The 27,754-nt window shown below is 35.0% G+C and overlaps 2 protein-coding genes across 12 annotated transcripts in view; one reads left to right on the top strand and one right to left on the bottom strand.

Moving 5' to 3' along the window:
• Nucleotides 1-3,321: 3,321 nt before the first annotated feature.
• Nucleotides 3,322-19,452, top strand: LOC129799693 (coiled-coil domain-containing protein 102A). Of its 11 annotated transcripts, none has more exons than XM_055843844.1 (11): nt 3,324-3,526; nt 3,688-3,803; nt 7,953-8,020; nt 8,095-8,137; nt 8,674-8,967; nt 9,028-9,064; nt 9,131-9,272; nt 9,587-10,019; nt 13,701-13,957; nt 14,150-14,633; nt 18,572-19,452. In XM_055843844.1, the coding sequence occupies exons 1-11, from the start codon at nt 3,472-3,474 to the stop codon at nt 18,578-18,580; spliced, it is 1,938 nt and encodes a 645-aa protein (XP_055699819.1). In that variant the 5' UTR covers nt 3,324-3,471; the 3' UTR covers nt 18,581-19,452. The 11 variants fall into 11 exon arrangements, with proteins under 11 accessions (XP_055699823.1, XP_055699822.1, XP_055699821.1 ...); XM_055843845.1 differs by having other exon boundaries at nt 3,350-3,526; nt 14,162-14,633; XM_055843848.1 differs by lacking the exon at nt 14,150-14,633 and having other exon boundaries at nt 3,322-3,526.
• A 5,461-nt stretch (nt 19,453-24,913) lies between these two features.
• LOC129799686 (lethal(2) giant larvae protein) overlaps nt 24,914-27,754 on the bottom strand; it is a 35,960-nt gene continuing 33,119 nt past the window's right edge. Inside the window, exons 3-4 of the mRNA XM_055843819.1 lie at nt 25,510-26,297; nt 24,914-25,419 (exon numbers count right to left, since the gene is read on the bottom strand). Coding sequence (XP_055699794.1) covers nt 25,535-26,297 — 763 coding nt within the window. The 3' untranslated portion in view covers nt 24,914-25,419; nt 25,510-25,534. The remainder of the gene's footprint in view (nt 25,420-25,509; nt 26,298-27,754) is intronic.

The raw sequence follows: 27,754 nt of genomic DNA, 5'->3' as shown, positions 1-27,754 counted from the left end.
CGGTTGAAAACACTGAGGACAAATTTTTGGAGAATCTAAATTCTAGATTGCAAATTTCATTTTAAAGTTTTCTCTTATTTCTATCAAGAAAAACATAACTCAAAGAAATTTGTAAATATATTTTACAAATTTTAGTTCTACCATGCAAAAAGCGAATAAAACAAAAATGATGAAAGAACAAAGTGCGTTTATTAAAAAATATTTTATTTAAACAAAAAATCAATGCTTTAGTTTAGTTAGGATCTAAGATTCCAAGTACTGGCTAAATTAAGCCGAATTATGACACTATATACAATTTTAAAGAAGAATTCAGGTGCTGTTCGATCAATTGTGGAGCTCAGAGGCAAAATGACACATATCACGGGGGTCTCGTGGCTCAGTGGATAGAGTACTGGATCTATGGTGCAGAGATCTCTGGTTCGAGCGACGGTCGAATTGCACCCAGTGCTGAAAAAAATTTAATCGGCTGGATACAGTCTCAGGCGCCTTGTCCTGATCCAGCTGATCAATTCCAGCACTGCCACACTAGCCGATCATACACTGATGGCTCCGTGCATCACTCTCGATTGGATGGCTTATTCCACATCAGTGTGTATCTCTTTCATCTCTCTGGCCCGGACAACGGGATCTTTCTTCAGCTTCAGCTAACTCATCAGCTCAACTTGCTCTAGCACGCGTCAAAATGCGTGCTAGCTTACTCACTCACACTTTCAACCTTGGATTCTTTGAGGAAAAATAATCTCTCCAGTGAACATCCTACCAACCTCTCTGCTCCTACAAGCTGTTGACCAGCCTATCATCATACAGAAACTTTCAAAATACTTGTCATTCCAACCGCTCTAACATTTGTAACATTCATGGTTGTATGTAGAGGCTCTGAGCCTAATTTACAAAGAAATCAATAAACTATTATTATTATTATCCCCATTATCCCATCAACCCATCGATCCTCATCGAAAATTTTATCGGCATCGCATCGATTTTTCGATTTATTTTTGCCGCACTTTAACAGGTTTTCTCGATGAACTATCCTATGCTTTAGCCATAGGATAGGTGTCATTTTGCCTCTGAGCTCTACAATTGTTGTATGCATCCCGAGCATCCCGAGCGCTAACACCAGCCGAAGAGTTTCCCCAAGATAATGTATAATTCTAAATTCTGTTCCAAAAATCATAGGAAAAACGAAAAAGAATATTTTTTTCTTCTCATTTAACTTCTCATGCGAAATGAGAAGCTAAAAGTTACTATATAGACACTTTTGTCTTCTATTTTCTATTAAAAGTTCATTTGTAAATTTTTTTACGTATTTCTGTTTTGTTTTTTTTTTTTTTTTTTAATTTGAACACACTATGTACTTTTATTTGAAATAAAGATAAATAATTCTTTTTGGTCTTTTTGGTATATTCTTTGAATATTCAAAAAATTTTCAGGTGTATAACAAAAAATGCTTCATTAATTTCATACCCAATCAGCAAATTAGCCATGAAACCAAGTTTGGAATTTGAAATGATCTGATATGTTAACTGATAAGAGGAATTAGAATTATTGAATGAAATTATAAAATAATAAAAATTATAAATAATTATAAAATAATAATTTATAATATTTATAATTATAAATTATAAATAAGTGATATTACTCCAATTTCAAAGATATCTATAAGTTCTGCTTTTGGACTTAATGCATTCTTTAGGAAATGTAAAGTTTCCAAAGATGCCAATAGAATGCTTAATTATTTGCCAGTAACTCTTAACTCTTTAAGGATGAGAAAGTCAAAAATTGGGGGCCAGAAAAAATCATGTATCTGAATTTTTAGAGAAAAAAAAATAACATTAGATGGCCATAAAAATTTTGGTTTTGGACATCGATGACTCAATCATCCTTAAACGGTAAAGGACTAAATAATAATTGTAATTTCGTGCTCTTGTATTTGGCAAACTGCAATCTGCCTAATTCCAGGACAGGCTATTGCGATTTAACCCTTTAAAGACAAGAGGGTTGGGGATCAGAAAATATCACTTTTTCTGGGTTTTTACGGAGTTTACTCACTTGAAGCAATTTTCGCCAAAAATTGGCTTTTTTAAAACTTTTTAACGTTTCTGCTCACAATAGGGGAAATTTTCTTAAAAAAGATTTTTTTAAAGAAATTGCTCCTAGTGTGTAGAGGGCTTTAGAGCAAAACATAACTTTAGAAAGCCGTAAGAAAAAAGTTTGGGACACTGATGTCCCTATCGCCCTTAAAAAACGGTTAATTAGGTTTTAAGACAGAGTTTTAAAAAATAATTTTTAACTCTTTCAGGTAAAATATTATTTAATTTAATACATTTAATTTAACTTTTTTTATCAAAATTTTCCAACTGATGATAGCGAAAGAGAGCCTGGATTAGATTCTCTTCCCTGTTCCTGAGAAATTTCTATCTCCTCTTTCTCACTCCAAGAAAAACATTTTTAATTACTATTGATGGTATGGTTGATCTCCGTAAGGAATCTTTTATGGTATTATCTCGGCTTCATTTGCCTTTTTAATGTCTCTCAAAATGAATTTAATTTATATAACAATATTGAAAATATAAATTAAAGCATCTTTGTGCTCATGTGCATGATTACATTTATAAATTTCTATTAAAAGAAATAATTGTGAGGGTTAATATTATTTTATTATATTAATTTGAGTTCCGTCTGACAAAAAAGGAGACAATAATGGTTTTCTTTTGCAAAAATTTGCAATTTGGAGCCTTTGGAGCTGCTAATTGACAATGTTCCCGCACAAAAAAAAAAAAGAACGAAAAAATAAAGAGTACCTGCCTACTGAACTTTTGTATTTTAATTCAGAAATTTCACTTTTTATTTCAAAAACTTTATTAGATTTTCACAAAAATTTGTAGCACCTTGAGAGCTGTAACTTGAGAGAGATTCTGAATTTTAATGAATTGAAGAAGTTCGAAACGTTAATTTCAATTTTTCGAGCAAAATAAGAGTTTTGACGATTTAAAAACAAAAGAAAATTTGGCATAAAAAATTTTGCTAAATATTTTAATTCTAATCAATTATCCTAAGAAAAGAAAATATTAATTACCGTCTTGAAAAAGTGTTATAAAAAACTTGGAGGCATAGAAAAATAATTACAAAAATGCAATTCAATTTAGAAAATATTACTTGTTTATACGTCAATTTATATGAGTGATTTTATTTCCTTTTTAAAATTTTCAAAATCGCAAAACTCTTAATAACGCTTATAAAATTTAAATTTAAAAGAATTTAAAATGCGATGATAAAACAGTGCGGAAAAGTGTCTTTGGAAAGCAAAGTGTTCGACACTCCGCAGTGGTAAAGAAAAAGGAAGAAGTAGAAGAAGTACATCTGAGTCTGCGAGGGTCGAAGGCGGCTTGATTTTTCCTTTTTTTTGTGAAAAACTTGCTGTGAAAATTGTTAAAAAGCATTGTGAAAAGTGTAAAAGTGCGTGCTGAAGGAATGTCGCAAAATATTGCAACGGCAGCTTCTCTGGGAGCTCCGCGACGATTGCGAGGTACGGAAGAACTTTTTCAAAACATTGCTGTTCACTGGCAAAACGCAGCTAGATTTGTTTAATATTCCTTTATAAATTGTTTTAATTGAACATTTTGCAATTCTGCACCTTCAATGAAGAAGAAAAATAGGAGTAAAGTGCTAAATTTTGAATTCTTTCAGGCGAGACAGCAGCACCCCAAGCTCCGCCTGCGTCAGACACAAATGGTGCGATTCCTGGAGGCGTTGGAACTTCCCAGTCTGCTCGATTTGGTGAATCAGAATGGGAAGCCAAAGAAGTGAGTCATAAACAAAATACTTTCACTCATCCTTAATGTTTTTATAACGTAGAGAAGTGAATTAATTGGAATTATACTTTGGTTAGGCGTATTTATACAGAATTTTAAGAAATGAAAATCCTTTAGGACAATGGTTAAGGATGCAGGGCATTTCCCACCAGTGCACAGTGGAGCCACTCTGAGGCAAGAGGGTCATATATAGGTAATTTGGGGTCCCTGAATTCATTTTTGGCTATGAAAATTAGAAAAAAAATCATAGGGGAAAGGAGGGCAACACGTACATAGGGCACATGAACACCGAAAAATCATATTTAATAGTGCAAACGGTTAGAGATAGAGACTTAGAATCTTCGAAGGACTCTCCATAAGGCGACCCAAGGACTGTTAAGATGCCCCTCATTTTCTCCCCACCTATCCCCTTCCCCTCCAAAACCATGTTTTTTATTGTTCGGAAACGCATAATGGCATAATGCAATTTGTTTCATTTTAGGATATGTTTTAGAGATTACCCAGGCGGACATTCACCCATATGCGGAAATGCTGTTGAATCATTCCTAATAATGGTTTTTTAAGGTCAAAGGTTAAAAAGACCCTAGAGAGCGTATTTTTCAACCGAATGGTATCAGGTTTTGGGCCTGTTGGAAAGGTCTTGGATTTCTGGACAAGCCTGAATCAATTCCAATTGGTTATGAACTGGTAATAAACCTATTTATAACCAATAAGTATTTTTGTCCGAAAATCATTTCAATTACTCTTAAACTATATTTTGAGGATCTTTTGAGTGATTTATAAATCGATTCATTACCGATTGAAACCGTTTTAGACTTGTCAGAAATTTCAAGACCTTTCTGACGAGTCCAAACATGATACCATGCGGTAGAGAAATACCCTATCTAGGTCTTTTTTAAACATCTATTTTGAAAACCCGTTATAAGAAGTAATTCATAATGTACGTATATAATCCTAAAATAATCTCTAAAACATAGAAATCCTAAATAACCTATAAAACATACCCAAAACTGAAAAAAAAATCATACGACGCATTTTCGAGAAATCTCAAAAAAAAAAGATGGTTTTTGGCGGTGAAAAAGGCGGAAGTGGGGAGGGGGATGATAACTGAAGGACATGTTAATGATCCTTGGGTCCACTTATGGGAGTATCCCCTGATGGTACTAAGTCTCTGTCTTTAATCCTTTGGCTTCTGATACGGAAAACCTCATTCTGAATGTGCATAGTCTCAGAACATTGCTTAGGAAGGTGCTCCGGGCAACTTTGGGCAAAATAAGATTAGGGGAACTGGGGCACCACCAAACACGGGGTAGCACAAAACACTAATTTTTATTTCTAATCTACTTGGACTATCTCGACCATTTCTTCAATGGACAAGCATCCCTATAGTGCCTATAGGCCTTGTCCTCAGAAGTCGAATATCTGATTAAAAAATCGCAGTGTTTGGTGCTACCCCGTGTATGGTGGTACCCCAGTTTCCCCTATCATTTCCTGAAAGTAGATTAAATTTGAAGAAAAAAAAGCTTTATATGAATCGAAGTCCTGGTAAATCCTTACCAGGATAATTTTAAATGGTCATTGAGCATTCAGCGATACGTCATCTGGATAAATATGGCATAATTTTTTTTAGAAAAGTGCACTTGGCTATATCATTAGAGTGCATGAAAACGTCGCTAAAAAAGCCAAAAATGACGATAAAGTTTATGAAAAGGGTGAATTTAAGAATCTCTATAGGCTACAATTTTTGACCGATCTCAATGAAAATTTGGGAAAATGTTCTTAATTTATCACCAAATGAAGCAAAAATCATTTTGGTTCGATTAAAAATAGTTGAAAAAATAGGTTTTGGCCGTCTTGGCCCCACTGTGCAGTGCATTGAAACAAAAAATTAAAAAATTAAAATGTAGAATTAGCAGTGGTGGTCCTATTCGTCCTATTATTTTTTCTACCACTGTATGTCAAAATTGAGGTGTGCCTTGTGTACAAGACTCTGGTCCTTGTAAAGAGGGATAAAATATACTCTCTCCGTCCCAAAAAAAGTTGTACGTTTGGGGAAAAATTAGGGATTAAGGAATTGTTTTACGGAATGTTTTTGTTAATAGTAAATATCTTACGTATGAACTATTCTCCATCTTCAGTAGTAATATTGAGGTCCACCTACCACGGTAAGATAAGGAACTGGTGTCTTAAAGATTTATTTTTTCACTTTTTTTCGAAGAGCTCCGGTCGATATGTAACTTTTGAAAATTCTACTGCAATTAACGTTCTTAACTAGAATTTTATTTAAAAATTTAGTGTACCAAAGAAGGGATTTATAGTTCTTTTCGTTATGCCATAACAATGGAGCTAAATTCACAAAAAGGGCAATAAAAGCAATCTTGCTCTTTTTTTCTACGTTCTGTGATATGGGTGCTGAATGGTTGGAGATAAAGATTTGATGTCTTTGGACGACCCCCACCCCCCGTAGGTCATTTTTTGGATTTTCAATATGTTCGTTTCCCCTGCCCGTCCTCTTCCTCAGAAACAAAATCGCACTATGTGTTTTTGAGCAATCCCGAAAAACAATATGGTTTTTGGACGGATAGGGAGGGGGGGGGGGGGGTAAATGAGGGGTAGGGTAATGATCCCAAGGTCATCGGGGGGCGCCGCCGAAGGTGCCAAGCTTCTATCTTCAACCTTTTGGTACTTAAATCTTACTAAAAATATTCAAAAGAAAGATGTTTTTAAGACATGGTTTTCTTATCTTACAATCGTAGGTGGACCTCCATATTATCTATTGAAGATGGAGGATAGTATGTACAGTACATAATATATTTCCAATACACAGCATTTCTACTTTACGCCGTCTCTTCCTAGCGATTTTCTTCCAAACGTACGACTATTTTTGGGACAAGAATTTTTCTCAAACGTACGACTTTTTTTGGGACGGAGGGAGTACTATATTATCTGTCTAAATGCGGTCTTGTTCTGAGAAGTGTAAGCTTATTTTTTGATCAATTTCTGAGTTGGTTTCAAACAGCTCCATATAAAAGAAAAACACTTCGCCGGGGAATAGGTCCTCACGAACGGCTACGTTCTTCACTCGATCTCAGCGAGTGATTCCCTCAACCGCCCGGAGTTACCTCATCTCAGAAGCTTGCTCTCGCGTTTTCTACTTTCGGTCATTATCAAAATCTCATGAATATAGGTGAGATTAGGAATAAACACAGCTTTGAAAACCGATAATTTAGCTGAACGACTAAGCTCGGCCTTCATCACCACGCTTTCGCCAAGCTCCCTCATAACTGCAGTAACTTGACCGATTTGCGACGATAATTTGATGTCCATTCTACCATCCCTCATTAATGACACCCCGAGCCCCCGAGCTACTTGAACTTCTCCACCTGTTTCAATTGGGGCTCCACTGAAGTGTTATCTGCTATTTATTTTAGAATTTTACAAAGGCTATTTTCGCCAGAAACCCTTTCATTAAAAATGACCACTTGGGGTAAAAAGTAACAAAATGTATTTTTTCAGCTAGATACCCAAAAAATCTCGGGAAATCTCCTAGTTCAATAGAGAGACAATGCATCAAAGCATCTCCACACAAAATGTCAATTAATTTGTACAAAAATTGTAAGAACTGCAAAGGTGCCAAACCTTAAGGTGGCGAAAAGTACTTACTCTATCCTATTTTGACGTTTATTCGGTTTCAACGGTTCTTGCACACCTTTGATGTAGATGAATAAATTTTCTATGAAAATGATGTCCTCTAGGTATTTTTTTCAAATTTATGGAAACCCGTAATGAAGAGAATCTAAATGTGATAATACCCATGCTTGGTACTATTTGCCCCAGTATTTTTTAGAATGGTCACAAAATTGCCTTTTAGAAAACGGCTCGATAAACGTATTTCCTTACAAAATAGAGGAAAATGATTTTCACAGAGTTGTAGAGCGGTAAATTTATTATAAAATTGCGCTTATTAGAAATTTTTTGTAAAAGAAATAAAATATCCGTTTTGTGACTTTTTGCCCCAGTCTCCCCTAGAATGAATAAGTTCTTTCGGATATCTTGGTGTAGGGTTTAATGTATATAGCTTCTCTTCCGAACTTTGAGATAAAATCAATTTTTTTTTTAAAAGTCCGTTTTCTTTTTAAGTTGCAGAGGCAGAGAGAGCTGGAACAAGCGCAAGCTCGTGTAAGCCAAATTGAGAAGACAGTGCAATGGTAAGGGGCTTTTTTTTAATACATAATTAATTACCGGGAATAGTTAAATAAAGGGTGACATTATTTGTTTTCAGGTGGAGTTCGTGTTCAAAAACTTGGAGAGAGAAATACAGTCAGGTAAATACAGAAGCAACAGTTTATTCTATAATAAAATAGCGTGTTTATTTTCTTTCTGGAGGGGTCAGTGAAATGTATTGTGAAAAGTAAATAACAAGGCATAATCATAAGAGTCAACCTTTTTGAAGTACATATACATAAAATTTTTGATGTAAACGACAGTGATTTTGCATCACGCTACAAAATTCGAAAAGTTGTATCGATATTCAAATTATGAGCAATGTTTTTTTTTTTTTTTTTTGTATTTGGAAAGGAGGTAATAGCGATTGGTAATTTCTGTAGTATTGTTCAGTATTCAGTGCTTTGTCTAAGTCTTTGGAAGTCCAGAAAGAAAGAAAGAAAAAGAGAAAGAAAAGGGAATGAAGTCAAATTTGGAGGCAATATATGAGACTTTGGGGACAATTCTTGAATCCCTTTCCATCATTCCTGATACTCAGGATGTTACACCAGATTCGGGATTAGCAGTTGAATCAGAGTCACCCGTTGCAAGAGTTGTTTTTCACTGGTTAAAATTTTGGGCTATTTCCTATCCACAGGTTCGTACGGAACGCAATAAAGCACGGGATGAGGCAAAACAGCTTCGATCGAGCCTCGAGGCTGCCATCAAGGAGTCCAATATTTACAAGAAGGAAAAATCGGAGCTTGAATTGCAAATAAGTCAGTTGAAGAAGGAAATGGAGAAGATTCATTCACTTCTCATGAAACATGCAGGACAATTCGAAAAGAGTGGACTTGAGGGCATTGACGAACCTGAACGCTGTGGCCGGGACAACGATAGTCCTGATGTTTCTTCTGATGGTCTCAAGAATGTCAATAGCGAGGATGGTCTGGTAAACAAAACTGATCGTAGTCAAAGTAGAGACTCAGATATTGAGGGATGTATGTTGCAGGAACCTATTTCGAAGATTTTGGAGTGTGAGCAAAATGGTTAATATTCGATTTTCCTTACAGTAATTCCCGAAATATCCTTCATACCTAGTTTCCTTCTTGTAGATGATGCCAGTGCAGAGGAACGTCGACTGATTCAGCAACTATCCAAAGATGACAACGACGAGGATGAGTATTTACAGCAAAAAATCTCCACGCTCAGATTACGCCTCGATGATGCTCATAAAACTCTCGAAAAGGAAAGAGAGTGAGTAGTATTTTTTTTTCTTCTTATTCCACACTGAGAGAAATCCGAAAAAGTTAAAATAACATTCCGGAAATGTTGATTTTACCCTGCAGTATTGATCCGAAATCGGTGTAAATATTATGCTTTTCAGGTGTATTAGGGGTTAAAGTTACTCTTTTCATGTTAATTTTACCCTTAAAAAGGTGTAAAATTAACATTAAAAAATGTTGATATATTTTTACACCTAAAAAATTGTGAAATTTATGAGGAAAAAAAGTTAATCGCACACTTTTTTTTTCTCAGTGCAGGACAATAATTTTCCAATAAACTTTCAGAGAGAAACATAACTATATGAAGAACATCGAGAGGCTGACGATGGAAATGCAAGAAGTACAAGCTCAATGCGAAGAACTTCGACTTTCTAAGCAAGATGCCGTTCGAGAATTGCTCACACTTCAGGAACAACACCGAGCCGAAGTCAGGATATCCAACAATGCTCTCCAGGACGAAGTCAATGCCAGGGAGTCACTCGAAAGGCGCCTTTGTGAACTTCGTGGTGAATTGGAACGGATGCAGGCAGAGAATGCGGCTGAATGGGGAAGAAGGGAACGTCTCGAGACGGAAAAATTGATCCTTGAGAGGGATAATAAGAAACTTCGGTGCGAATTGAGAGATTTTCAGGAACTTGCAGATCGACGGGGTCGACCTCTTGTATCATCAGATATTGAAATTAGAAATTTGCAGCAGGAGTTAGCAGAACGAAATAAGGTAAGGATAGTGACAAAATCAAGTTCTGCGCAATTGATATCCATATCACTTCTGAAATAGCTTCACAGAAAGAGGCAAGAATACATTTTGTTGTACTTTTCTCGCTTTGTGGACCGTCATGCAAAATGCTCGAACACTGAGAGAAATCCGAAAAAGTTAAAATAACATTCCGGAAATGTTAATTTTACCCTGCATTATTGATCCGAAATCGGTGTAAATATTATGCTCTTTAGGTGTATTAGGATTTAAAGTTACCCTTTTCATGTTAATTTTACCCTTAAAAAGTGTAAAATTAACATTAAAAAATGTTGATATATTTTTACACCTAAAAAGTGTTAAAGTTATGAGGAAAAAAAGTTAATCGCACCCTCTTTTTTGCTCAGTGAAGTTACGCACGAAAAATTTGACATCGCGTCGATTTTGATAATATTTTCCTTCATTCTCTTTCCTAATTCGAATTCTGAGTGACGAATCCTTTTCTTACGCAGATGCACTATATATTGAATATATATTATAATATAAAATATTATAATGAATTAATACAAAGAATTTAAATTCAGTGATCGTTACCTCTTTTTGGCCCGGACCGTGACATGACCAACGAGTCAATTTTATGACTTTTTGATCAAAAATATCTTAAAGCTTCTTTCTACACATTGGGAGTAATTTTCGTCGAAAAAGCAATTTTTGATGAAAATTGCTTCCAATATATAGAGGCCATTAGCTGAGGAATTAATGAAACTCCGGGAAAAAATATCCTAGATTCGAACATCCTTGTAGTTTGTAACCATCCAGAGGAACCGAATTATTCTTGATCCTTAATGATCCAAAAAATAATTTTTTTTCTGTTTTTTTTTTATCAAGGTTTCTATTTTTTCCTTTGGGTAGCCATAGTCCCAAAAGATGTGTAAGTGTTAAGATGCGTATTTGACAGGGGTTTAATACATTTCTTTTCTCTTTACGATAATCATTTACTATTTCTAAGGAGCTAATTTTAAAATATGAATATTCTCGGTACCGGCCACCAACACCAAAATTATGAAATCCAAAAACCCGAAAACCAAAATCTTCAAAGCCAAAATCCTGAAATCCAATATCCCGAACACCAAAATCCTGAAAGACAGAATCACAAAACCTAAAATCACGAAAGCCAAATTCCCAGAAGAAAAGCCAAAATTCCGAAGACAAAATCCTGAAATCTAAAATCACGAAAGCCAAAATCCTGAAATCAAAAATTACGATAACCAAAATCACGAAAGCCAAAATCCCGTAAGCTAAAATCTCGAAAGCCTAAATCCCGAACGCCAAAATCTTGAAAGCCAAAACCCCGAAAGCCAATAATCCGAAAGTTAAAATCCCGAAAGGCAAAATTCTGAAAGCTTAGATCTTGAAAGTCATAATCTTGAAAATCAAAATCCTGAATGCCAATATCCCGAACGCCAAAATCCTCAAAGCTAAAATCCCGGAAACCAAAATCGCGAAAGCCAAAATCACGAGCGCCAAATCTTGAAAACCAAAATCACTAAAGCCAAAATCCCGCAAGCTAAAATCCCGAAAGCAAAACTTACGAAAACCAAAATCCTGAAATCTAAAATCACGAAAGCCAAAATCCTGAAATCAAAAATTACGATAACCAAAATTACGAAAGCCAAAATCCCGTAAGCTAAAATCTCGAAAGCCTAAATCCCGAGCCCCAAAATCTTGAAAGTTAAAATCCCGAAATGCAAAATTCTGAAAGCTTAGATCTTGAAAGCCATAATCTTGAAAATCAAAATCCTGAATGCCAATATCCCGAACGCCAAAATCCTGAAAGCCAAAATTCCGGAAACCAAAATCACGAAAGCCAAAATCATCATATAGGGTGAAGTGGTACAAGTTGGACAGTGGTACAAGTTGGACAATGGTACAATTTGGACAGGGCTTTTTGTCTTGATAAATTTAGTACTTAATTTTTATTTGTATATTTTTAATGCTTTAGTTTTATAATTTGGTACCTTGTGCTTAAAAACAAATTTTGTACTGTATTTATCAAGAAAAAAGCCATGTCCAACTTGTACCGGCGAATTGTCCAACTTGTAACACTAATTCCAAATTATATCACTTTACCCTAAGCCAAAATCTTCAAAGCCAAAATCATGAATACCAAAATCACGATAGCCAAAATCGCGAAAGCTAAGATCCCAAAACTAAAGCAAAAATCCCGAAAGCAAAATTGCGAAGTCAAAATCCCGAACACCAAAATCCTGAAAGCCAAAATCCCGGAAACCAAAATCACAAAAGCCAGAATCCCAAAAGGAAAAATCACGAAAACCAAAATTACGAAAGCTAAAATCCCGGAAACCAAAATCACGACAGCCAAAATCACGAAAGCCAAAATTCCGAAAGCAAAACTCCTGAAATCCAACGTCATGAAAGCCAAAATCACGAGTGCCAAAGTCCCGTGCGCCAAAATCCCGAACTCCAAAATCCCGAAAGCCCATATCCCGGAAACCAAAATCACAAAAGCCAGAATCCTGAAAGGAAAAATCACGAAAGCCAAAATTACGAAAGCCACAATCCCGAAACCCAATATTTCGAAAGTTAAAATCCCGAAAGCCAAAATCCTGAAAGCTTAGATCTTGATAGCCAAAGTCTTGAAAATCAAAATCCTGAAAACCAATATCCTGAACGCCAAAGTCCTGAAAGCTAAAATCCCGGAAACCAAAATCACGAAAGCCAAAATCACGAAAGCCAAAATTTCGAAAACCAAACTCCCGAAATCCAACGTCACGAAAGCCAAAATCACGAGTGCCAAAGTCCCGTATGCCAAAATCCCGAACTCCAAAATCTCCAACGGCAAACTTGCGAAAGGCAAAATTCCAAAAGTTAAAATCCTAAAAGCCAAAATCCGGACCGCCACAATCCCGAACGCCAACATCCTGAAAGCTAAAATCCCGAAATACAAGGTTACGAAAAGCCAAAATCACGAGCGCCAAAATCCCGTACGCTAAAATCCCGAAACACAGAAAATTTTCCTTTGCATTTAGCAAGCGCGGCTACAATCGTGGGAGGACTTATGACACTTTTAAGAATTCGGGATTTTGTCTCTTTTAAGGTTTTGGCTTTTTAGATTTTTGGCTTTCTGAATGTTGACTTTTCGGGATTTTGACCCATTTGGAATTTCACCGGGACCGCAATATTCTATCAATTATTTCTAGTGCATTGCTCGAATGGTTTATGGGTGGAAAGGAATGGCTTCACAAAATACAAATTCACAAATTCAAGGTCAAAGGTTAAAAAGACACTAGAGAGCCCATTTATCAAGCGAATGGGGTCATTTTGGGCTCGTTGGAAAGGTCTTGGAATCTCCTATAAAACTGAACCGGTTCCAATCGGTTCTGAACCGGTAATTAACCGGTTCATAGCCGGTAACTAATTTTTATCCGAGAATCAATTGCATTTATTTTTAAAACAATTTTGAAGGATCTTTTGAATGATTTATGAGTCGGTTCAAATCGGTTGAGAACCGGTGAATGATAAATGATGCGAAAGTACTTTTGAGGTGTAGCATCTAAGTCACGAGTTCGAGCATTTCGCAAAGTCTGAGACGCTTTGCCACCGCTTTATTTTACAACAATTTCTTTGGATTATTAAGGATCTCAATCAAAAGGAAAGTTGTTTTTCTTTTTCGTGTTTTTTCAGGAAATATTTGACTTCAAGCATTCTCATGGAAAATTGAAGAAACTCCTAGCGGAATCTAACACGGAGCTTGGTCATGCAGTTCGACGTGCAGAGCAGTATGAGAATGAAGTTAAACGCCTACGAGCACGAGTTGAAGAGCTGAAGAGGGAGTTAGTTCGAGTCGAGGATGAACTGGATGCTGCATGCAATCATGTCAAGAGACTTCAGCGAACTAAGGAGGAAGCTGGCGGTGGTGAAGGTTTTCATCTTACAAGCAGGTACAGTTGCATGATTTATTTTTTCCTATCACCCTTATCTAGTCTTGTGCAAAAGTTTGCAACTTTAATTTTTTGCTCTTTACTACGGACGCTGCTCACTAATAACCAAAAAAAAATCATAATAATAAATTATCTTAACACATTTGCAAAAAAAAATGAAAACTGACAAAAAATGCAATGTGTGAATGCAAGAAATTCCTCTAGCCCTAAGCATCAGGCATATTACAATTCGTCATATAAACCAAACATAAATGATTTGAGACAACTTTTTGATGATACAAAGCGAATGAATGATAGAGGGATATTTCCGAGTAAGAGTCAATTGATGGAGGCCAAAGGTCAATTGACACCGCAATCCTTGTGCTATGATGTCAAGGGGAGTTTGGGGGAATGCGAAGGGATGACTGAGGGACGGCAAAAATTTGATTTTGAACGGGCAAAGCAGAAATTTGATAAAAATGGAAAGGTAACGGGTGGAAAAGGTGGGAGTTCGGGTGGAAGTAGGAGTTCATCATTAAGTGGGAAAAAGCTAACAGAGTCGTATAACATGGAGTTGGGCATATCAAAGCAGAATTTCAATGAAACTGTTCAATTTTTTGACGAAAATATGCGCAAGAAGGATGGCTACATGAAAACAAGTCTCAATCTTGATGGATTAAAAATATCTGACGATGAAGTAAGTAAAGGAGATTTGTAGAGTTAAAAGAGATTTAGAGAGTTAATAAATTGGTTTTATGACGGAAAATGCAGATGATGTTAAAAAGAAATTAAATTTGTGCTGATTACAAGGATCTTCATGATAATGTTTTAATTAATCCGATTTTTGAGTGTTATTATTATTATTATTTCATGCTAATTTTCATTAAATTTGTGACTCCTTTGCTTTGAGATTTATTTTATTTATTGCTTGACCTTTTTTAAATTGTTTTTTTTTTTTTCTAAAAAAGTCTACTAATTTTAGATCATGTCGGAGCTTTTTTTTTATTCTTTTGTTCCTCAAGAAAACGGTTAACAAATACTTATGATAATCTAAAAAAGACTTGCTCGATAAATTTCATAGCGAGACCAAGAGATAGCAAAGTGTACCAACTTTGCGGAATGCTTGAACTTACGCGATAGAGCACTCTGCGAATTACGTGAATTATCTTTTCACATGGTTTTTTTGTCCATCAAAGTTTATTTTTAAAGTTAAGAAAATCAGTTCCAAAATTCGATGTCGATTTCTTTTCGGTCATTTCAAAACATATCCGAAAATAAAAGAAATCGCTGGAGGCGTTTTCAAAAAAAAAAAAAAACCAACAATATTGTTCTGGGACGAAAAAGGATAGATTTCCCTAGACAATATATAGATATATTATTATATGATAATATAGATTTATGGTGGAGTCACTAAAGACCGGAAGTTAATATTTCTTACCACTTGGCCTCTAGATTGAAAAAATATAGGGGAAGGTTTTACAGCTTCGTAATGTTGCAGCTTCGTAAAAGTTGATTTTTTTTCCAAGTTACTAAATGAATTTCATCCATGGACATATAATCTAAAAGCTAGTCCTACATCTCACATTTCCTGACAAACTTGGAAGCCTAGGCCTTTTTTTCTGGGTCCAAAAAGGTAAAAATACAAAATGAGCCTAAAATCGTAATTCTGATGTGTAATATTTTATTCATTTTTGCACACTACAAGTGTCTTTTCGAAAAAGCAACTATTCCAAGTTATAGAGGGTTAATATTTACCGTGAAAATCTTCTGCTTGAAGGGGGTCGTTTTTGTCGGTGGAGAAAAATTCATAAAAAAAAACCACCCATGCAGCTCAGGAAAATTGAATTTTGCAGCTTCGTAAAAACATCTGTCAAAATTATTGACCACCGAATTTAAGAATTCCTCACTGTTTTGGGTCACACTGTGCACGCCGCTCGGGATATTTGACTCATCAGAGATTTCACTGAATAAATTCACAAGAAAATTGGGATATTAAACAATTTTCACTAAAATCTAGAAGGAAAACACGCACTTCCCCGATCAAAATGAGACTTCATCAGATTTTTTTATTATACTTCTGTCAAATCAAACATTAAGCCTGAATCTGCTTATGGTAGGTGTGATTCTTTCATAACCCATGCGGTGCGTTTTGAGAATTTTTCATCCAATTTGCTCAAAAAACATGTGTTAGAAAAATAGCTTAAAATTGTTTTTTAATGCGTGATACCTCCTACAAATGGTGAAAAAAAGTAGATGAAACTTCCATCTGAGTAGTGCTGCCCAAATTTTTGTGTCCGGTGTAATGTTTTCGGGGAAAATGAGGCCTACAGAGGTGGGAAAAAATGGTACGAAGCTGAGTTAACTAGGACACCTTCGTAAAAAATGCCGCTACATTTTCATTTTCCTGTAGAGGAAAATCCAAGGACTTCCAGGAATTTTGTGAGGCAGAATTATAAACCCAATAAGTAAGAGATTTTTTTTCATATAGTGATATAATTGATTCGGTGTGTGTGGCATTCAGTAAAAAATATTAAATCTTGAACTCCTTTTTTAGTACGAACCTTCAAAACCTTCCCCTATACGACAAAACAAAAATGATTGGACAAACTAAAACTAAATCATTTTCCGGTACTTTACTGTTTCCTTTTAGATTAAGTTCAGTTCAGTCAGGTTGAAAATTTCAGGATTTTTTCAAAAACTTCAAATTAAGGGGGGAGTGTCAATTAGAAACCAAAATTTGGCTGTTTTTCACAATTTTTTGAAAGATAAGGAAACGACCAAGATTCTTTTGGTATATGTTTAAACGGGTCCTGGTCAAAATCCCGAAAGCCAAAATCCCGAATTCTTAAAAGTATCATAGCTACTCCCACGATTGCACCCGCGCTTGCTGGAGGCAAAGGGAAATCTTCTGTGTCTTGGAAAATTATTCTAAGCATTTTCCCCCATATAATTTCATCCCTTTCAGGATTTTAAACATTCGGGATTTTGGCTTTCGAGATTGTGGCCTTTTCGGGATTTTGGCTGCCACCGGTTTAAACATATTTAGGGCACCTCAATAAACTTTTTGAAGAAAAAATATTACAAAATGGCAGACTAATACGTAGTCCAATGGAAAACCTCGTTGCAATACTCCCTTATTTGCGGGAAATCTGCATCTCTTAATTTTTGTCTAAGAAACAAAATCTAAAAAAAATCAATTTCCATTAGTGAATTGCATAGTTAAACAACTCGAAGAAATCGTGAAATCGAAACTTTTTCAAGGTTTTTTTTTAAGATGCATTTTTGGGACAAAATTTTGACTTTTACATGCTGTAAAGAATCGAAAAATAGGATTTCAACAATTATTTCCGTTTAACTAAAAGAGAATTTAATGCTGAAGAGAATAAGCCTTTATAGTAAGGTGGGGTAACTGGATCGTTTTCAGAAGAGAGATACTTAAACGCTTGTTTTTGGACTGATGAAATTCTTTTTTACTTCTTCTACTTTTTTAATGGATAAAAATATTATTTTTGCTTTTTCTCAAACTTGAATAGTTATATTATGATACTATAGTGACTATAATTACGGAAATAAAAATAAAAATATTATTTTAAGTGGATTAATCATAAACGATCCAGATAGCGAAGCGCCCAGATTAGCACACTTGATTGTATCCATTTCATTCAGTCCAAAAGTTTTTTTTTTAAATCTTTCTTAAACTCTATCTGTAGGATCGTTCTTAAGGGGAATCGGCAATGCTTTGATAGCCTATGAAGTCAATTAAAATTGGGGAGAGGAGTTATCTGTTGGAGACAAGCCAATTAGATACACATGTTACACAATTTGTTATTTATATCTTATTGGGGGTGTGGCCTATTTATTTAGGGACGGAATTTGTGTGATTTAATTTGATGAAATCGCTTATTCCTGTATTATTACGGTATCTTATTAAATGAAAAGTGCAAAAAAATTGTCACTTAATTTTAATTTAAAGAAAAAATCGTATCTCATTGTCTTAATAGAATATTTTTGGGGCGTGGCTTATTTTTTTTACATAACAAGATAGAAAGTGTGACACTGATTTTCACAATTAAATTAATTTTATACTAAATTTATTAAAGCTACTTTTAAGGCGTTAACTAAAAATTATTAATGGGCGGGGCTTATTCTTCTGAAGGATTACTACTGCTCATCGGTAAAAATCTTTAATTTTATAGTGAATTTATATTTGTAACTTTTATTACTTTTTTAAGCGTAATTTGGAATATATATTGTTTTACGATTTGATAAAAAGTCTGAATATGTGTCAGTCAATAATATCTTTTAGAAATCCTGTGTCCTTTTGCATTAGATAGTAGGACTTCCTGCAGGCCTGACGATAATCAAAAAAAAAATCATAAATTTGCACTGTGACCAAAAATTTTTTATTTTTAATTACTCATATTTCCATCAACATTAATCTAATTATCTTTATATTTTTTTGATGCTATAGTTTGACAGTTTTCCTTTCAAAATTCAGCTTAATTTGAAACGATCAATGATTGGTTTTTTTTCTAAAAGTATTTTATTGCACAAATGCATGAAATTCGAGCTTCCTATAAATTGTATTGCAAAAATACTTAGAATACTTTATTGAATAAATTTTAATTGTCGCAGACTCCATAATTCTGAGCAACCAACCAGTCTCCTAGCTGCCAACGAGGAAACCAATGATTGATGTTTACCATCATCAAATTTCATTGATTACTTCAGTTACATCAATAGATTAACTAATAGGTTGTAATTTTTAATCTATAAATTTTAAAATTTGTTTATTTATTTAATATTTTACTATTGGCAAATTAAAAAAAAAACATTCCTTTGAATTCTGAATTGACTTTTTGTCTAAGAAGTTTTTATATTTAATTCTATGAATTCTCAAATTATGAATGTGTATTTTTTTGCATTTGATAAAAATATAGAATAGACTTGAGTCTATTCAACATTCATTTGTATTTATTTACTAAATCTGAGACTTAGAATTGTCTAATTTCAATAAATTCATATTTTATATCATACAGAACGTAGACAAAATGAGTGATTAGTCAGCTCATGATAGGCACATGATTGTTAAATTTAAAAATGATCAAAATCGTACTTTAATAGTGTGTTTGGTAATATTAAAAACCCTAATGAGAGACGTTACAGACACTTACTCATTTTAATAATAATTTTACTGTCGATTTCAAGGATTTCTCTGATGTACGGACCATTGCCGTCTTATCCTTGCTCGAAGCCTCTAAAAAAAATAACGATGAAAAAGTCCCTTATCGATTAATACTTTATTTATTTCTTTTTAAAGAAGAATAATTATCCCAATGTAATGTCGATTTCATTATAAAATGATGTATATTGAATGTGACGTCTCTTTCTTCTTGTCTAAATAAAGAATTGCAACATTTGAAAACAGAAACATGTAACTACAATGTGTAATTCCATCTGTGTTGGAAATGGGTAAAGTCCATCCATCAAATAAATGAATTTATCTCTCTATCATCTATCAGTATATTTTTTATTTTAGTGTTGATTCTTACATGTCCATCGCCGTCTTACCTTTGCTTCCACATTTTTATACAAATCGATCGACAAATTTTGTTCAAAGGTTGATTGCAATCCTTTTCATAATCAATTGCAATCGGATTTTTTTTGTTTATTTATGGCAATTTTCACGAAAATGCTGCAGTATCCTGAGGATTTTGAGGACTTTCTACAAGGTGATATCTACGGATTTAATACTGGTATAATATTGTGCCGAATTTGCCTTTTAAATGGCTAGGGTTTGTGAAACATTCAAGATCCCCCCCCTATCTCCAAAATACGCCTTTGGGTGACTCACAGCCCCATAGATCCGTTTTATGGCGAAAATTTCACGATATTCGCTTAAGTGGAATTTTTACACTTAAACGTATACTTTGGGAGGGCAACACATATGCCTTTGAAAGACAATCAAGGCAATGTCTGTGGAGAAGATAGACAAGGAGGAGCTTTAACCCTTTAACGACGAGACACGTGTTACAGATTGAAAATCAACAATAAAAATTAAACTGGGAAACATAATCAATGATAAGTCTTACATCTAACTTTGAAAAGTCCAACAGAGTCTGATTCGGTGTATTTTGTGCTTCTATGAACGATAGGGACAAAAATAACTTAAAAATTGACGTAATTTTTCTGACAATATCAATGAATAATATTTTTCGCTATAATGAAAAATATTACGTATGAGTATTGTAATTTTTATTGCCAAAAGGGTTTTGCTTAAAAAAAATTGGAAGTATAAAAAATAAATAAAATTAATTATGAATTTGAGAATTTAAAAATTCTCCATTTTTGAGCTTAAATATAGCAAGTAGCTAGAGACTTGCAAAAAATATTCTAGATTCCTTCAACCTTCTACTTTACAATTATGTACAGACATAAGAAAAAAATAACTTTGGGTAGTCAGGAACAATTATTTTCTTTATGGAACGCCGGTGTTCCAATCGTCCTTAAAGGGTTAAATTGCCCCCTTATGACCTACACAGAAAAAATATTTTGTTAAAATGTTCGTAAATGTTTGTGAATTCCTATGGGGGAGTTACGAAATGCTCGTGAATCGTATAACCCACAAACAAGTTCGTAAAAGTTTGTAATTTCTTCACAAACATTGTTCGTAACATGATCACTTGACGAGCATTTTTTGTACTTTTACAAATATTTCTTCGTAAATGTTCGTAAACACACAAAAAATGTTCGTAAAATTTTGTCATTTGTTCGTAAATTTTTGTTTATCTGACGAACATTTACGAACAAATGTTTGTAAAAGTACAAAAAATGCTCGTTAAGTGATCATTATTTGATTATTTTATTTTGTTGATGATGTTGATGATGATGAGCGAATCTGTAAAAGAAGATAATTTTTATGAAAGATTGAAATAGAAAATTTGCTGTTCCGGGAACGCGATCAGGAACAGACCTAGAAGAAAATAAGAAAAAAAACTGAAACCTTAAGCGCTCTGCTATCTTCCTTCATTGCTGCACCAGCTATTCCTCCTTCATGTCCTTACGAATTGCTAAATTTCGTCTTCCTGCCATTCCGTCAGCCTCTTGATTTTTATCCCGTCTTGTTGTCCATCCCCGTAAACTTTTCCTGTGTGAATAGAAAATAAACCAAATTGTATGAAAATGGGAATGACGTGAACCCGTGATAATCACAGATTGTCTGTAAAGAAATTGTTCCCGTAATGGCAGAATTGCGACTGGAGAAATTCCATAATGGAAAAATGAGTTTAAGATAAATCAGTTGAGCATGTGGGGATCAGTGAGGGATGAATTTTGAACTCACTAAGATCACAGGAGCGCACTACAGGACAGAACACTGAGAGAAATCGTCTTTTCCGGAAATAATACGTGGAATTTTAACAAGTTTGGAACACGTTCAGATTTTTGCACCGGTTTTTTAAAGGATTTCACTGTGGAGTTGATGATCACTCTGGGGGCTACTTTGGGGGCTATCAGTGGCCAAAAACTGCCCTTTTAGACAGAAAATTTGTGAGTAAAATGAGGCCCCGCAACCTGGCATTTCACACTGGGATTTTTTCACTATTTTTCGCAATACAGTTCTGTCTCTCTATAGGGGAAGTGCTTATAATTTTGGACAGTCTGCTTATAAGCATCGAAGTTCCAAGTTTGAAGTGCGATATTTTCAATAAAAAAAATAATAATTTATTAAAAGAAGGAGAAAAACCGTTGGGAATTTCAAAAAAAGTTGTGCATACAGTGCCCGCTTTGTAATCCGGATGATTGGGAGACAATGACAGATGTCAGATTCGTAATCCGGATGGATTTTTTGAATTTGTTCAACGTCTCGCAAATATAATACAAGATTTTTTTTGTAGAATTAGTATAAAAGTTTCAAAAAAGATTAAAAAGACATAATTAGAGAATTTTATGCCATTATACCTCATTTATTAAACAAAAACATCAAAGGATAATTAATTTTCATTGCAGAACACACATGCATACATAACCTCAAAATGATTTTAAATGTAACCGTCGATAACTCGTCCGGATTACGGCGATCCGGATTAGAAAGCGGGCACTGTATTCAGAGAGAGAACTGTCAAAAAAAGTACCCAAACTGTGCATATAGCGAGACAGCACTGTAACACTTGAAAACCCGCACTGAGAAGATGCATTTTACTTTTTACTTAAGGGATTTGGTCGTTTTTAAACAAAGTTATGGCGTAAAACTTGGAAAATAAAAGAAAATACTCACCGAAGTGGATGCTTCCTGCAGCTGTCAAACTACAATGGCGAATTTACACGTTTTCGATTACACGCACAAAATTTTACACGCAGTGGAATATTTACCACTTTTTTTAGTAATTTTAGTAATTTGTACTTTAGTAATTTGGAAATTACACGTTATTTTTTTTTACTGTGAAGGTTTACTGAAAAAGGTTTGAGAATACACTCAGCTCTTCGTTATCCGGCACTTCGTTATCCGGGTGACAGCTGCCAAATACTGGCGGGTGATGTTTTCAAAATTATTTTGACTAAACATGAAGTTTGTCCAGTGAGAATTAAGTATTATTATCATTGTATCGAAGTTTATAATACATAATTGTGATAGAAAATGAAACATAAGCACACCATGAAGAAAATTCTCCTGTTCTTTGTCAGACGCAAAATAAATTCACACAACACAAAATATGAAAACCGTTGATCATTCAAAAAACCTAAATGTCACTTTGTCCCCCAGTCAGCCGGATATAACGAAGAGTCGAGTGTATACCCCTGACAGGGTTTAAGCTACCTTCCTCACCCAGAAAATCTGCTAAATTTATATTTGAATACTTAAAACACAATGGAGGATTACTTGATGTGGACTTTCTGATAATTTGATAATTAGGGTAAATTAAGCTAATTCAAAACCTGCTCCAAATGGAAATTTTTTGCTACGCCAAATGGAAACGTCATTGTTTTCACGATAAATACAGTACTAAATTATTACTCCCTCCGTTCCGAAATAAGTCGTACGTTTGGAAAAAATTCGTGTTCCGAAATAAGTCATACGTTTGGAAAAAATTGGGATTAAGGGAAAGTTTGTTGGTAAATGTTTTGTGTATCAACAATTATCTCTTGTAAAGAACTATTGCTAATGTCCAGAACTAAAATTGGGGTCCAGTCTTGATGGTATGTTGAGGCACGAATGTCTTAAAATGTCTTATTTTTTGTGTTTTATTTTCAATCTAAAATAGGTGCAGAATGGTGAGAGATACGGACTTGGGACCTTCGGGGGACCCCCCCATAAGTTGACCCTGGGACCATTATTATGTCCTTTATTTTGCCCCCACTCCTTCCCTTCCCCTCCAAAATCATGTTTTTTTGGGATTGCTCGAAAACACGTCGTGCGATTTTTTTCTTCAATTCTGGATATGTTTTAGAGAAACATATAAATTGTTCCAGGGTCTACTTATGGGGGTTCCGCTTAAGATCCCAAGTCCCTATCTCTCACCCTTTTGAATCCAGATATTCGAACACATAAAAAAGGATGTTCTTTTTATTGCTCATTCTGCAAAATTTAAGATATAAAAAAAGTCATATCGGTAATAACTGTTGAGTTCTACTTGTGCGTACTAAAAATTTAGAACAAATTCTAGCCTGTAATGTTAATCACAGTCCATTTTTTAGTAATTAACTATCTACCGGAGCTCTTTGAAAAAAACGCGAAAAATGGACAACTTCAACATATCGATTCCTCAACTTACCATCGTGATAGGATCCTCGTATTATCCCTGAACATGGAGGATAGTTCATACACAAGATATTTGCAAACAACAAAAACATTCCCTGAAACCATTCCTTAATCCCTAATTCTTCGCCAAACGTACGACTTATTTCGGAACGGAGGGAGTATATTTTTATATTTTCTATACCACAGTTTCATTATTTAGTTAATTTAGCTCCAAATGAAGCGAAAATCCATTCATATTCACAAATTTTAATTTATTAAGTTCTCAGAAAAATTAAAAGTGTACCTTTTCACCATCGAATTTTTCATCGATTGACCTTGTTTTCCAATGAAAAACATAATGAGGTGACTGTTGTTTATTCGTTTTGTTTAACATTTATGTCATATTTCTGGCCAATTTTAGTTAAATTTAGTGCTAATCTTCAAATCAAAAAGGGTTTTTCTGAAGTGTTTGCAAATGTTTCAATAGGAAACCCCGGAAATATGATTTTTTTTTGGAGAGATTTTCTTATTTTAGATAGGAAATGAGAAAAGACCAGGAATAAGAACAAATCCTGCGCTCAGGAGCAGCTCAACAACGTTTTGGAAGTCTTTCGTCGCGGTTTCACTTACACCGTTTGTCTCCAATTAGAAAGTTTCCCTTGTCTCCATTTGGATTAATTTGTTTCCAATAGAAGCATTTTACACTCGCCTATTTTTCTTGTATTTAAGAAGTTTTTAAATTATATTTAAAGAATTTTCACTAAACAGTAACATTCTAGAAGAGTTAAGGAGCAAATTTATGTAATTCTCCTCAGAAAAAATATGTACTTAATGAGTTGAATCTTTTGTCAAAGTTAAAGCGTCTGGAAATGGTTTTGAATTAGGACATTTACCCTACCTAAAATTTTTAAAGTTTGTACTTCAATTACTCTGTTATTTAACTTTAATTCGGGATCCTGACAGTTTTTGGAGAGAACGATAAACCATGTTCAGATGCCCAATTTTCGATTATCGAAAATGAATTTTAGCGTTCCCGTGCGGTAATAAGCCTAAAGTTGCGATGTTTTCTCAACTTGTAGCTTTTCATATGGATTTTTTTTCTGTGCGCTGTCGGTCGATCATCAAATTCTAACAATTTATTTTAGCCAGATGTGGGCAGATTTTTTTTTTTAAAATAAAGATCCATTTTAGCGTTGGTAAAGGGGAGACAGGGTTCAATTCCATATCCAATAAAACATCCATTTTACAGTCAATATTTCAAGAAAATATATTTTTAAAAACGAAAAAAATGCAAATACAATAGATGGAATCTTACCTCGCAGTACATCTAACATTACATAAAAATTTTTATTTCCAAAAATTTCATTGATAAATTCTTCAAAAACTACATTTAGGTCCATCTGAAACATCTTAAGCATAGGGGGATATATTTTGTAAAAAAAGAATCCTTAGTGATATTTTCATCATTTTCTCTTGTCTATAGGCAATTAGAGATAAGAATTATTAAGGCAATGTTTGTTTTTTTTTCAAATCTGATATTTCAATTCTTTTTTTTTTTTTTGAAACATTTAATTTGTCTCTAGACGTAATACAATATTAATTTTAAGTTGTGTTATTTAAAATGTGAAAAAATACGACACATTTAATTGGGGATTAAACTGCCAGAATAGGAGACCATTTAAGTTTCATCTAGTGATTCTCTCTTCTTCATCATCTCCATCTCCTAATACTGAGGAAGTCATTTGCACTGAGAAAAGACGAAAATTCATTTCAACTTTTCTTTTGCAAATAAAATTTAAAAAAAAAGAAAAAGAAATGGAAATTGTTCAATGCCAACCTTATTATCTGCCATCTATTCCCTTCTAAAACTGGCTCTCCTTCCTGGTTGTGCTGGAAGTTGTAGTGGTGGTTGTTTCCGGTTCACCATTTGTCCCTCCATGGGCTATCGATGTGATGACAGATTTCACCACAACGGACGTCGTATTAGATTCTGTGGTGTCTCCAATGGGCGAGAGATCCTTGAGATTGAGGGAATTGAGATTGTCCAAATCCCTGATTGTGGCCGAAGTGACTTTGTCACTGGTGTGTGTGGTCAGGACACTCACTCGTCCCACAATCTCTTCCGTTGTCTGCGAACAAAGCGTCGTTGTGGTCGTATTGAGATGATCCCTAACCGAATCCACTGTGATGTCTCCCATGGAACTGCTGATGGTCTCATTGGCTCGATTATTCCCCTCCAGGGACCCATTGGTCAATCCCTCTGCAGCATTTTGATGGATAGCATTGTCACTGCTAGTTCCCAAACTTGCATTCAAGTCACTCTTCACTTCTTCCTCCTCCACGGCAACTGGCGTCGTGTTCAGCTCCTCACTCCCAACGTACGGTTCGAGATCGATGGTGCCTTCGGGACAGATCATCTTGGATGTTGACAGTGTCACACGCTGAATCTCCGACGATGACATCATGTAGAGAGCCTCCCCATGATTGGTGAAGCACAGCGAGGAGATGCCATTGATGTCCTCACGACGTACAGCAGCCGCATTGAGTTGCCTCTTCAGCTCAGGCACCGACAGCACCAGGCAATCGCCCAAGTTTGTCAGGCACAGGAGTCCAACTTCCGTGTATCTGAAATTCAGGGAAACACACTTAGGGTATCCCAAAATGGATCGAATATTTCCATGTAGAATTATTTCTAGTTTCCTAAAAAGAAACTCTTAAAAAATTCCGTCCAGATTTATTTCGAGGTCACCTGTAAAGAATCTCAGCTACCATAAGCTTATCTGGGCTTATCACTAGTCATTTTCTAATTTAAATAGTCTGAGCGAGGAAGACCAACAAAAGAAAAAAAAAGTTCATTGAAATCGGTTAATAAACATTAAAGATAGAGTCCGGTCCATATGGATATAGTAAGGGTCGGGGTACAGTGGGTTGGGGTAGAGACGGATGGGACCCATTATTAGAAAGATCGTGCTCTTAGATACAATATGTGCTAAAATTTCATCGAAATCCCTTTATAAATACAGAAAATGCAGTCCGGTCAAGACATTTTTGATTATAGCTCGGATCAGGGAACATCAAGGGAGGAGTGCGACCCACCGTTGGAAAGGTCTCGACCCCAGCTACAACATATGAAAATTTAAAGAAAAAGCATCGTCTAGTTTTCGAAATATTCGAAATCGATTAATCGAAAATGGATTTTTCGATTAATCGGACCTTCGATTAAATCGGATAAAATTGGGGTGTCACAAGGGTTGTAGTGCTCCACGAGACCTTTCCAAAACACCAATTTTTTTTTGCATTCCGATAATTAGAACCGGAGATATGACCATTCAAAAATTCATTTTTTGACCCCCTCTAGCTCAGGTCAGGGGGGTCGGAGGGGGTGAAGTTTGGTATCGATCGAAAGCTCTTAGGCCCAGCTATAACATACTAACATTTGAGATCGATCGATGCCATAGGGGCTGAGTTATCGAAAAAACAAAATTTGGGGGTGTTCCAAAATGGCGGAAGGGGGGGGGGGGTGGGGGGTGGATATGACATCATCAACTTCTAGCGGCCCAATGACTTTTAACCTTTGCCGAAAACCGCTTGTCGATATCTCTTTCCGTTCTCTCTCCAGAAGTCGAAATGTAACGGACGGGACGGGACGGGATGGGACGAACGGGACGGGACGTCCACGAAAATCGATTTTTGGCGCACATGATTTTCGTGATCTATGAGTGTCAAAACGTGTACATCCAAAATTTGGGCCCGATCTAACGAGGTCGGATTTCACCTGTGACTACAAAAGCTGAGATTGTAAAGAATCTCAGCTAATTACCACCGCTAAGTTTTACGTTCTTAGTTATATATCAAGGACAAAATTCTTGACTTTTGGGACATCTAATATTTTATTATGTCATATCCCGTGATATTAAACAAGAATATATCTCTTCAACGAATATTATTTCAGAATTACAGTAGAGTTCCTCAAATTTGAACATTTGGGGGGTATAGATGACATTTCTCACTCCTCAAATTTGAACGATATTTTCAAAAACGTAACGGAATTCATGTGAAATGCACTTTCCGTAAATTAAGAT

This window comes from Phlebotomus papatasi, chromosome 1, assembly GCF_024763615.1.
Source record: "Phlebotomus papatasi isolate M1 chromosome 1, Ppap_2.1, whole genome shotgun sequence".
NCBI classification, from domain to species: domain Eukaryota; kingdom Metazoa; phylum Arthropoda; class Insecta; order Diptera; family Psychodidae; genus Phlebotomus; species Phlebotomus papatasi.
The sequence above is the reverse complement of the archived record's forward strand: the minus strand, read 5'-3'. Positions and strand labels throughout refer to the sequence as shown.

Coding starts and splice junctions, on each gene's coding strand:
- LOC129799693 (XM_055843837.1), top strand. CDS start 3,472: ATGTCGCAAAATATTGCAACGGCAGCTTCTCTGGGAGCTCCGCGACGA. Junction 8,021..8,094: donor ATTGAGAAGACAGTGCAATG/GTAAGGGGCTTT, acceptor ATTTGTTTTCAG/GTGGAGTTCGTGTTCAAAAA. Junction 8,138..8,673: donor GGAGAGAGAAATACAGTCAG/GTAAATACAGAA, acceptor TCCTATCCACAG/GTTCGTACGGAACGCAATAA.